Source organism: Thermobia domestica, chromosome 1 (genome assembly GCF_964235325.1).
Source record: "Thermobia domestica chromosome 1, izTheDome1.hap1.1, whole genome shotgun sequence".
Lineage (NCBI taxonomy): Eukaryota > Metazoa > Arthropoda > Insecta > Zygentoma > Lepismatidae > Thermobia > Thermobia domestica.
The window spans coordinates 286,643,881-286,657,383 of NC_137454.1; the positions used below are offsets into that span (position 1 = coordinate 286,643,881).

The 13,503-nt window shown below is 34.5% G+C and overlaps 1 protein-coding gene across 8 annotated transcripts in view; it reads right to left on the reverse strand.

Annotated features, from left to right (window-relative positions):
* LOC145661197 (uncharacterized) overlaps positions 1–13,503 on the reverse strand; it is a 453,672-nt gene that overhangs the window by 266,243 nt on the left and 173,926 nt on the right. For 5 of the 8 annotated variants that reach the window (XM_081726653.1, XM_081726657.1, XM_081726655.1 and 2 more), the window contains one exon: positions 1,673–1,736. The exons of the other annotated variants lie outside the window; for them this stretch is intronic. In XM_081726653.1, the coding sequence (XP_081582779.1) occupies positions 1,673–1,736 (64 nt within the window). The remainder of the gene's footprint in view (positions 1–1,672; positions 1,737–13,503) is intronic. 8 annotated transcript variants of the gene reach the window in all.

Sequence of the window (13,503 nt, forward strand, 5' to 3'; positions counted from 1 at the left end):
TGTGCTTTTATATACTTTTATCACATAGCTTTACTCACAAGGGGACATCTTATATTGATAGTAGCATTGCCCAATCAAACAATGCGCAATCCATATAGGAATGAAGAAAAGTGAGTAATCCAAAGTTTTACGGGCCGACACAGAGAAACACAGGAGATACAGAGGAAAGAAGGATCTGGAATCATGTGTAGATAGCAATGCAAAAGATACACTTACACAGGAAGAACTTCAAAATGACTAAACTAAACAAAATGACATTTACACAACCGTATAGTAAGCAAACATTGTTCCCACAAACATGCTCAATAACATCATATGTAATGCAGTGTTGCCAACTGAGGAGAAAATGAAACTTTGTTAAATGGCACGGAACACAAATTCGAACATCTAGAAAATCTAATTAGGAGTAAAACCATACCTGTGAAGTCTTGATGTACAGTGTTTTCAACGTCTGAGGATAGGCCTATATGAATTCCCATATGAATCTTGGATGTAGAAGAGTACATACAATACACGATTCGAACTAGTTGAAATTAAATATGACCACAAACAAGAATATAATCACTGAAGTACTAAAATAAGACACTAAGCACAGTGTCGAAGCATGGTTGCCAAAGGAAAATGTCAGAATAGTACCAAAACACAGCACATAAGCTGAAATGATCCATGCCTTTGGATGATCAGGTGGTCTGCAGGCTCGGTCGGAGTGCTTTATCAACAGTAACCCTGACAAATTAACTACCAATAATGTGTGAGGTGCTACAATATTACGTGCATTAGAAAAGTGAGCCTGCTAGTTAATTGTCAATCCAAGAGCATGCATCATTTCAGTTTTGTGTGTTCTGTTTGGTACTATTTTGATTTTCCACTTGGGCAAAACTGCTTTGACACTGTGCTTCGTCCCTTATTTTCGTACTTAAAGTGATTATATTCTTGTTTGTGGTCTCATATTTTGATTTCAACTAGTTCGAATCGTGTACTGTATGTACTCTTCTACATCCAAGATTCATATAGGCCTATCCTCAAACGTTTGCAACACTGTATATCAAGACTTAACAGGTATGGTTCTAGTCCTAATTAGATTTTCGAGATGTTATAATTTGTGTTCCGTGCCATTTAACAAAATTTCATTTTGTGCCCAGTTGGCAACACTGCATTACGTATGATGTTATTGAGCATGTCTGTGGGTACAATGTTTGCTTGCTATACTGTTGTGTAAATGTCATTTTGATTACTTTAGTCATTTGAAGTTCTTCTTGTGTAAGTGTATCATCTTTCGCATTGCTATCTTCACATGATTCTAGATCCTTCTTTCCTCTGTATCTCCTGTGTTTCTCTGTGTCGGCCCGTAAAACTTTGAAATTTTCCCTTTTCTTCATTCTTCTATCGATTGCGCATTGTTAGATTGGGCAATGCTACTATCAATATAAGACGTTCCCTTGTCAGTGTGTTGTGTTTTGATTGACAATATATAAACAAGGTCTTATAGAACGGTTTAATTTTAACCATTACTTTTTGTTCGACATTATTTTTTAATTTAGTCAATTACTTTTCAAAGCCCTAATTTTTAACTTTAATCTGTTAAATTAATACAGGAAGAGATCCAGTAGATAATGCTGCTCAGTATTGGTCCTTTTCAAGTAAATGATATTAAGAAAACAATTTCAATTACCTAATAGACGTTCCTCTACATCTGACGATTCGAAGGAATCATTGCGTGCAGCTTCTATAATCTCCTGCGAAAAGAACATTTACATAATAAAAAAGAAAAAAATGAACTTGCGTAATCAGTATGTAGTGTTCTTTCTAAATTATGGAACTTACAAATAATACGGTTAACCTTATATTGTCAATGCGTTTATCCCAACGAAATCATTTGAAGAGCTGTTTTTATAATTCCCTTACTCCAAGTATAAAAATCGATAAATTTAATCAGCTCACAGAATTGGTTTGTCCGTAACTAAAATTAAATAAATCGCAAATCATGAACTGCTGGCCAACTGACAATCTCACCACTCAATTGTACCGAAAGTTTATTACAAAAAATAAATGAATAGAACACAAAGCTTGTAGTATGATCTGAAAATTGATGAAGTATAAGTTTTGTGTTTCACTTATTTAGATTTTCTAATATTTTTTCGAAGTGATGGGATTGTTAGTTGGCCTACAGATCATGATTTGCAATTTATTTAAGTTTAGTTATGGATAAATAAATTTATGAGTTGAGTAAATTTATCCATTTTAGTACGTGGGAGTGACCAAGGATAGGAGCATCAGAAATGATCATGAAATGATTTCGCTGAGACTAACACATTAACACTGTAAGGTTAATATTATAATTTATTTAAGTAAAATGTGACAGACGGTTTCTATATTTGCATTTGAAGATAAAGTGATCTGATAAACGATTTAAGTGCCAAAGAAATGCAAATACTGTTTTTTATCTTAAAGTCTCAAAGCAGAAATTCTGTAGAACGTTATAACTGAGAACAAAATTCTTGTATGCCTCAAAGTTGTTCGAAGGAGTTGTTCGTAAAGATGTGACCAGTGCAAACGTCCCCACATGTGGAACATTTTTTTTTCAATTTCCCAACATTTTCGCTTTTGATACTTACTACATTTACCACTTTTCTCTCATTTTTAAGAATGAAAACAAAGTAATCAATTTTTAAGAATCTAAAACTAATAGGGAGCTTTTTTCCGTAAGCGAAGACTAGGAACAAATTTTCAAGCGGTCATAATTTACAACGAAATGAAATTACGTCTTTAACTTCAGATAGGAAATATTCCCTTAAAATAAAGAAGTTCAATGCTAGGACTTTGAAGAAAACTGAAGAATACGCTATTCATCTCAAACTCACATGACTAGTATTGATTCGTCAAACTTGCTTTCTAACATTAAGAAGCTAGCGTGCTAATACAAAGGGGACCGACAAAAATACGTGGAAAGTTACTATGAATGATATATTTAAGTGTAACATTCCTAATCATCCTGAAATTTTTAGACTATTAAATTGAGTTTTCTATCTTTGAATCACCGATAGATTAAGTTAACACCCTCACCACCATCAACACCACGCACCACACACACACAAACACTTCAATTCATTGTGTAAATATGTAATGTTAGTAATGAAGATAAAAAGGTGGTAAGGAAGAAAATATAGAGACTGCGAGTGGTCGTTATCTTAAAACTTGTGAATACTCAAGCATTGGGTATCGTAATTTAATAAGCGAAATGGACTGATTATAAATTGAATGTTTACATGCATTTCTTTGACTGTTATTTAATATCGGACTTCCGAAGATAAAAACAAATCAAACTTATTGACCGCGCACATGGCGACGACTTCCAGTCACAACTTCCTTCAGTTTTACTAAAATAGAGAAAGACGAAAAGAGGAAGATGGGAAATCAAGGAGAAGGTAAAGAAAGAAGAGGAAGAAGAAGAGGATCAGAAAGAAGAAAGAGGGTTAGAATGACCTTATAAGGGAAATATGTTAACTTAGAAGTAGTATAAACAAGAGAATAGTTGAAATAGAACAAGTGTATCAAGTAGTCTACGGGAGGATGGGAAAGATACGACAAAGAGAAAAGGAGATAAGAAAGAGTGTGGAAAGAAATATCGAAATATAATAAAGAGACTCAAAGGAGTACTAGGGCCAGGGCCACATTTAGGGGGGTGCAAAGGTGCACGTGCACCCCCCCCCTTCGTTATAAATATACACTATCTAAAATGAGAAGCTAGCAGTGAAAATAGTAACACATTCTGACACTTTCTGCCATCATGTTTTCGTTTGGGGATTAAAAGAAAGCAGAGCTTTGCAAAAGCAATAGTTTAAGTTGATTTTCTGAAGGTTGAAGGAAAAGGATTCACCAAACAAAACAATATAATATTTGTCAAGTAGGGAAGAAAACAGAAACCAGGAGGAGAGAACTTTTTTTTTTTTTTGCATATCACTTGCGACCCCCTTTAAAATACTCCCTCCCCCGTTTCACGTTTCAGTGTTGTCACGGATAATGAATATTGTCCCATGTCACTCTCAAGAGTTTCAGTATGGTTGGTTATTTTGGTAGTTATTGGTGCACCCCCTCAGACAATCCTGGATCCGGCCCTGACTAGGGGTACTTCTTATTCCTGTTAAATTTGTGGAGGATCGCGTTTAAACAGTTTGTTGTAGGCACATGTCAACCCATACAACTCGGACCTGGATCCAGGTAAATACACAAGTCGGAGTTGCCCAGACTCAGCCCAGAGGGTGAGAAATGTTAAATTGATTGTCCTAATCGTTGTTTCTGATCATGAAGTAATCTTTATTCGGTTACTGAATTTTGTCCAGTGAATCAAAGTCGTATTTGAGTTTGTCAGGAAAAAAATTAGATAAGCTCATTATCCATGATCTGGTGTTCTTGAAGTCTTTGGACACAACAGTTATCATCTCTAGTTCCGTTCCATTGTTTCTGCTTGCTTCATAGAGTCGTTTCGAATTAATCAAAGATTAGTAACCTTCATGACCTAGGTCATGAATAATACATAACCACATTTTCTAATGAAAGTATACGCATAACAAAACTTATCACTTTACACTAAATTTCAAGTTTCTCTACTTAAAAATAGAATTACCATTCATTCGATCACGCTACAGCGATAACGTTGTATGTAATATTAACAATCTGTGCCAATTTACAGAAAGGGATCAGAGGCGAATCATTTGAGCAGTATTATGTATAAAGAAAAGAAAGACATATAGAGATTTCGAGACATTATTTTTGTAATTGGTAACTAAAATAAGAGTTGTTGTTACTATAGCAACGTCGTAAATAAGTGTACATGTACGTAGACATCTTGTCGAGAAAATAAGTGTATGTATAAAGGCGTAGACATCTTGTTGAATATGCAGAAAAGTTGATTATGTACGCTTCTCATGGTCAAGTATTAAAAACCAGCTAAGAAAGTGTTAAAACGCTTTGAATTATTTTGAAGATTAGTAATATACGAACCAGGACAGACCCCTTACAAATTGGTGCCTCACCACCGGGAGTTATATAAGTGTCGTTTTGAAGGATAGTAAAAATGGCAAGCTTTCAACGCGACCTTAGTATTACCCTATTGAGAAGTGGAAAAGTAATTCATCGAAATATGGCCATGAATACAAGTAATAATATAAGTGGTGAACAGAGTGTGCATCCTGAATTGACTCCTAGTAAAAATTTGACAGACATTTTAAAAGACTTGGTCCAACAAATAAAGAACCAGTCCGAGCAAATTAAGGATCAAGTACGAAAAGGTGATGATTTAGCCCAGTAAATGAGGAACCAGTCCGAGCAAATTCAACAGTTTGAAGAACAATTGAACCATAAGATAATACAGTTAGCTAATGACTTTGACGAAAAAATAGTGAAGTTGAATCAATGCAATGAAGACCGGTGGGATCGTGTTCAACATCAGTTAAATCAGATGAACAAACATGTAGTGGAAAAATTTGAGAAGTATGAAGAGAAAATAGAAAAAGTAGTACAAAGGAACGCAGAAATTCAAGAGTCTATGGATGTTTTAGAGTTAACGATTAATGCCCATGAAAATCATATTAAATTACTGCGAGACGAAGTGAATTTCATCAAGGAAAGGTGTATTCCCGGAACTCCATTTCAGGATAACGAAGGCACGAATCATCCTACAGCCACAGGTTGGGTACCTGATCGTTCTCCCAGAACAACTTTAGAGCTTGATGGATCTTCGAGTGGTGCAGAGAGTAGTGAAAGAGGAGGAAGAGTGAGGCAGACATCCAGGCGCAAACAAATCTCCAATAGAGGTATGAAGACGTACACAGGTAAACAGTTGCGATTCAGCGAAGTTAAGTCGCTTACAAAATTTAGTGGCGTGCCAGGAGACATACCCGCTAGGGCATTTCTCGAAAAATTTCAGGATGAATGTGAGCTCATGGGTGTAGATGAGTCTCAGTTCTTAAAACTATTACCGCACATCTTGTTGCCACCTTGCCTAACATGGTTTAAAGCTATTAGAGGTAGTCTTCATAGGTATTCAGATTTTAAGAATGCTCTTCTATCAAATTATGAAAACGATTTTATGGTAGCGAATAGAGATGCCGTTTTGCGAACGAAGCACTACGATCCAAACTTACACCGGAGTATTACTGAATTTGTAGTATCTACATATCATGAGTTAAGATCATTAAATCCAAACCATCCGGAATCCCGAATTATAGCTTCCATTAGGATCTTATTGCCATTTAGACTACAACAGTTGTTAATGTCGGCACAGTGCATTAACTTCAACCATTTAATTATGCTCATTCAGAGTTATGAGTCAGTCTGCAATTCAGAATAACAATAAAATGCAGGATAGAGGTCAGGGTAATTATGTACGTAATCAGACACAATATGCTTCTGTTCGTAATGTAGATATACAACCTGAAAATGATTCAAATGTTCGTGTTTTCAATAATAGAGTGAGTAGTTATAATGGTACCAGAAATCAAACGCAACCTAATTATAGAAATGGAGCTAGGAATTTCAGAAATAACAACACGAATTTCAGTAGGAGTAATAGTTACCGCCGATCTTCACAAAATCAATTTGCAGATGGCAGAAATTTCGTAAATAGGAATCAAAATATGGTATCATCCTATGAAAGACAAGCACGTACACAAGATTGTGCTATACAATGTTGCTTAAATGAGCCCTGCGAACGTATAACTTGAACTATCAAAAGGCGTCCGATGGATTTGTATTAAATTGACCTTTGCTTACGTCCATGGTTAATATGTTCTTCAGTCGATTTATTATTAAAATGTACGTTGAAAGCATATGTAATTATGACATATCTTGTTAAATATGTAAAAAGCAAATCATTTACGGAATATTAACGAAGTTAATTTATGGCAGTTAACTGAAAATATTATTGAATTTATTCCTTATACTTTTGTTGCAAATTCCTTTTATAGCATTAATTGAGGAAATGTTAATTTGTTTTTGGATGATAAGAAATTATCTAAAAGCTTTATTGTAATACAAGGATATACTGAGTTTGACAATTTATGTTTTCTCCAAGAAACCTATATTTAAGCTATTCTTGTTTTCGTATTTTTATTCTATTCGAATTTCATGCGAATATTATAAATATTTAAAAATAAAAGATCATTATTTTAATGTAAACTTATGAAGGTAATGACAGATATATCAAATAGATGCACCTTATTATATGGAAAAAATAAGAATAATGAATATCGAATCTCTTAATTTTTCAAAGTTTATTAATGTATTAAATGATAATCCTCAATGTGTTTATATGTTCTAACTTTGTTGCCTTCTGATCCTATCAATATTTAATATTATGAAGATCTTTGTAAATAGTGTTGTTTGTATATGAAGGAATAGTTAATTTTTACCCTAGAAGGAAACTATCAGTTAGGTTTAATTTTTGAATAGCCTTATCCATGCTAATTGTAATTCGTCGTTATTAATATTGAGATATATTGACAAATATCAAAATGTGTAATGTTATAATATATTATATATAAATGGAAAAGTAGAATATGTGTATTAAAGTTGATATTAAATATACGAGGGCTATTCAATAGGTAAATGTTTCATGATATTTAACCCAGGGTTCTTACCTTCATAGTAGAACTATTATGGAAGTCCCGTCCGAGCGACACCTACAACGATAACGTTGTATGTAATATTAACAATCTGTGCCAATTTACAGAAAGGGATCAGAGGCGAATCATTTGAGCAGTATTATGTATAAAGAAAAGAAAGATATATAGAGATTTCGAGACATTATTTTTGTAATCGGTAACTAAAATAAGAATTGTTGTTACTATAGCAACGTCGTAAATAAGTGTACATGTACGTAGACCTCTTGTCGAGAAAATAAGTGTATGTATAAAGGCGTAGACATCTTGTTGAATATGCAGAAAAGTTGATTATGTACGCTTCTCATGGTCAAGTATTAAAAACCAGCTAAGAAAGTGTTAAAACGCTTTGAATTATTTTGAAGATTACTAATATACGAACCAGGACAGACCCCTTACAACGCATTCACACCATATCAGACTATGTATTTACATAGGTAAAAAGGTTTAAATATTGCTTTAGAAAAGAAACGATTAAGTAAATATGGTTTTACATTTATTACATCTACTGACGACAAGAAAACAGGAAAAGAAATTAATTACATATGGTTACGTATATATTAGTGTACATAAATTTTGGGGTATATCCATCAGTATTTAGTTTCATGAATTTAAGTATATATTTATCATTTAAGCATAGGTCATCACTAGATTTTGGAAAAGAAATCCACTGTACCAGTTCGATTTCCTCGTTGTTTTAAATAGCGTGTCTATGTTTTCACTCACTAGGTGTCCATGCACGCTTTACTTTTCTTTAAAGGTACACATACTATAATTACCTTGTTTACAAACTGGTCTATATCAGACTTGCATAATTATTAAAACATATTACATTTGGCTCGTAATAACGATAGTAAGGCAATTACATTCGCGGCTTACGAAGCATCATTATACTAGTCTTGAAAGTTACTTAATATTCAAATTAGGTTCTAAACTGGTTTAGTCTATTATCATCACTCATTTAAACAGATAATCAAAATCGAGATACATTGGCAATTTGATGATAAATTTAGAAAGGTCTAAGTTAATATACTTTGGAGCACGAAGAGTTGTGAAGATTTTTCACCATTAGGGATCCTTAGGTGGATTTGTCACAGCAAACTTTTAAACTATGTTGTTGGACATTATTCATCACTGTTACAGAACAACCATGATAACTTCAACTTGGATAAACGACACTATCAGATTTTGGAGATTCACAGCTTACGAAAGAGGAACCGGGAATGTAATTATGTCAGAGAATTTAGGTTTTACAATATTATATGGATAATATTAAAGGATAGCCATAAATCGCGATAACCTGCCTCCTTACAACACCCAACATGCAGTTAGTAATGTGATAACATAGAGGTGTTAGACACATATATAGGTCATAGTACAACACAAGGAAAGAAATAAGACTTATTGACAAAGGTCGTATACTCTATACATTCAGATTTTATGTTTGACGACGTTACGAAAGCTATAGCAACAGAACGTATCAATCGTATCGCAACCAACCGGTGAAAGTAATGAAACCCTTTGTTTACATCAAAACGACGTATCTGGACATCATGCAATTCTCTTCATAATAAAACGTACATCTATCACATATTTATATTTCAATATACATATATTGAATCATCTTATACAATTCGCAGTTAATTACCCCGTTTTCTATAATTTCAAGTTTGCTTAAATACATTCATGTCCAAAATGATTGTCGCATATCTATAACTGTCTTCTTGTAAGAATACAATTTGATAGTAATTTTGCAGGGTACTTTTAATATTGATAGTATGTGCATAATCAGGAAATGAATATTTGTGGTAAATTTTATAGGGAATTATAGATACTAAAATTAGAATGAGTAAAACAAAATGTTCCTAAATGGACAAGGAAGTTTTCGTTTTATTGTTTTTATTTACGACTCTTTTTAGGTGAAATTCGCCACATGCATGTCTTTGCTAATTATACAGATACTAACATTATAAGAAATATCGGGCGAGTTCATTATCAAATTATATTCCTACAACAACATATTTATAGATACGCGACAATAATCTTGGACATGAGTGTATATCACATACAAAAGAAAAGAAAACTCGACAAATCAAAAATGAGCAGCTGCATCAAAAAAAAAGAAGAAGAAGAAGTTCATATCTTAATCAACCATTGATGATTGGGATTTTAATTCAGGCATGACCGCGAAGTATTTATACATTTTGCAGTATAATAATGAATAGATATTGCTAGTTAGGTAGTAGTACTGAAATTTTTTTAAAATTCACAATACATAATAACACGGTTTAAAGGAATTTAGCAATAATTTCTTGGGCCTACGGGATATAGTTAGTAGATTCATCTCTGATGTAGTATTGAAACAAAACTGAACGCAATGACTACGACGGTTAGTGAAACCCGAAATCTTATGTTCTGATGTAACGAGATTTAAAAAAATCTGTAAAATATCTCAGATTATTTCATTGTAAAGGGAGAGGTCAAAAAGTATAAGTAAATCATCCACCGGATAATCGTTCACGATTACGTTTTAATATAAATAATTGTAAAAGAGTGCTTAGTGTTACAATAAAACAATATAAAGGTACTTAACCTAAAGGTAGCCTACAACTTGAGCCATATATAAAATTAGTTCAAGTGTTGCACATGTAGTTCTATAGCGATTCACACGATTAGGGTTAGTCTAAACGATTGTTCTTTTTAGAATTTTGAATAATGGAATATGTTATAGAAGTTTTGGGTATTATTAAAAATGATGAAATCTTACCCATAAGAGAAACATCAGTTGACTTTTAAGGTGGAGATGTGAAAATCGCTATATAAATCTTAAATATAAAATAAAGAAATACGTATTACGACGTTTGCAAAAATTCTGCTTCTAAAGGAGAAAAGGAAATTTTTGAAATAGCATGATAAGTGAGGTAAAGGGGATTCAAATGTTTAGCCCAGAATAAAGATTCCATGGCTCCCTGAAGTTAGGGAGATAAAACTCTGCATATAAACTGCTAATTAAAAATGAAAGGACACGTGTTGAAACGATTTTGAAGATTTCCGATATAAAGGACAGATGGGGCCACTATTTTTGTTCTCTGCATTGAAAGCGACGTTTCCTGTTGCTTGTGACTGCATTAAGGGAAGATAGCTGAAAACTCTGAAACAAATTTCGAAACATACTTTAGTGCTAGGTTTCATTCAACACTTACAAGATTAAAGGACTATCATAAGCGGACAAGGGAATCAAAATTAATACGGAAAATATATCCTACGAGTTCCTCGAATAGGAAGATGAAACTCTGTAAATAAACTCTTGAGTACAAAGTAGCCAGTATTTCCCAGAATTCTACTTTTAAGGAAAGTAGGGTCAATTTCCATATTTTTCCGCCACATTAGAATTGGCATTGTCAGTTGTTAGCAATCACATCACGCAAAACGGCATACACGTTTGAAATTAGGGATAGCCAAAATTCTCCAGAATTCGGATTCCAGCAATTTATTTTTCTAAATTGGAAATTTTACTTCCCGGATTTCGAAAAAATTACGGAATTCAGAAAATTTCTGGAATTCAGAAAAATCCGGATTTTTCGAACTCGGATTTTTTTTTTAAATTTCGGATTTTCTCCGAATTTCAGAATTTTTCAGAAATAGGAATTTTCTAAATTCCAGATTTTTCGAATTCCGGAATTTTTTAGACATTGAAATTTTTCTAAAATCCGGAATTTTTGCCAATTCCGGAACTTTTCCGAAATCTTGAATCTTCCGAATTCCGGAACTGGCCATCCCTATTTGAAATCAATTTTGGAGCAAGAGTTTTTAATGATGTTTAAGGGGTAGAGGAACACTTTTACTGAAGTGTATATTTGAAACGCGGAAATAGATTCAAACATTTTCCATAAATCTATTCTTCCCGTGCAAAGAACAGACATTTCACCTAGTACGTACATATGCACGGAACAAAGCCAATTTCTTCTTCTTCTCCTCCTTATTCTATGTGCTGAGAGACGCCTTCTCTTTTGGAGACATGAAGCGTGAGTCACTGACAGAAATAAATTAAGAAATTAAAATTGTATGAATAAAGCACCACTTGTAATGACAATTTTTATTTTAACTCTAGTAAACTTCACAGACACTACAGTTTGGCATTTTGTCTTCGTCATGGAAGGAGGCGTGAAGTATACAGAATTCACGAAGCTGAACGCCAGATGAAAAAGGTTGGGAACCACCGTTACAAGTAAGTAAGTAAATAAATAAATAAATGATGATATGTTTTCGAAATAGAAATTCTGATTTCAGAGGCAAAGAATGAGGAAGTTTTCATGACCACCATCTGACATTATTACTGATCAATACTGAACTGTATAATTTCAATATATTACTATTGATATCAAATACATTCCCAGGCTCCACGTTGCGTAGTCGCTAACGCTCTTGCCTTTGGTGCGAGAGGTCCCGGTGGGGGCACTCGGTCCAAAAAGTGTAACAGCTTTTTCAGGCTAGCCATCCTGACTGAGCTTTTCTGGGTTTTTCTCATTCACACCAGGCAAATGCCGGATTGGTATTTAACATACAGGCCGCTTCCTTTCCATCCCAAATCATTTCTTCCTTCCCTTTCCTCGGATAGTGTGATCGCACACGGACGTCACTTCATCCCTCATAAGTGACGGGCTAACATGGCCTTAGATGCTGAAAGCCAGAAATCTGATTCCTAATTCCTAATACGTTCTCAAATTTATATACGTATATATTATATATATATTATGAATCGCCAAAATTTTCCGAAATGGGAAAATCCATTTTCTGGATTTCGGAAAATCCCGGATTTCAGAGAAATTCCAATGCGGAAAATCCGGAATTCAGAAAAATACGAAATTTGGAAAAAAACGAAAAATTCGGAAAAATTTTCCAAAATTAAAAGTTTCTAAATTGCGGATATTTTCGAGTTCCTGATTTTTGCGAAATATGAATTTTCCGACAACTTTTTGGATCCCGGAAAGCAAAAATTCCGGAATTGGACATCCTCGAGGAGATTATTGTATTTCCTTTCCTTTTCTGCCTCTCTACGTCTAGCAACTTCTCCAGCATTCACAACAGTCAATGGGAGGCTTGAATGGGCAAATGTGTCCGAACATGTAAAATCCCATACTAGTGATTTGCCTCTCATCCAAGGTATTAATGTCATGTCATCAGGTCGTTTACCATCGGAACGACAACAGCCTGACGGTTCACGAATCGAAGGAATTCCTGCCGTCGTGAGGGCTCACAAAATGATGTCATTAGATGAATGTCTGGTGTTTCTGCCTATGCTCTTCATGCATGAGAGGCCATGCAAGCCGCGTTGGGGAACTTGATCCCTGCGATGCGGCTCACAAACAGCTGAATCTAGTCTTAGGGCTACTGCGATTCGAAAGGTTTCATTAGACATGTGAAGACCTAATTGGGGGGGGGGAAGGTAACGCATTTAACCATGCCCCAGCATGGGGGGATGACGCAGCAAGAAGTCTAACTTTATCCTCTGGAACAGCAACGGATTGTAAAAGAAGTTTATGGAAATGTACTGCTATTGGTATGTACTAAGATGCCTGAGAACCTCTTTTGCTGATTTCTGGAAGGTCCGTATCTGTTATATTTATCTATTTGCTAGAGCCTTCTTCAACTATTCCATCTGGGTCCAGGTGGTACCCTTGAGGAAGGAGAGCCTCGAATAAACGAAGAGATCCGTGGTAGGACGCTAAAAAGGTAGGAGTCGCCATATCAACGGTTCGTCGAATACCAAGGCCTCCCAATCCAACAGGTAAGGATGCTTGCATCCAAGAGTCGTCACTCAAAGAACAGTTCAAAATTGACTCCA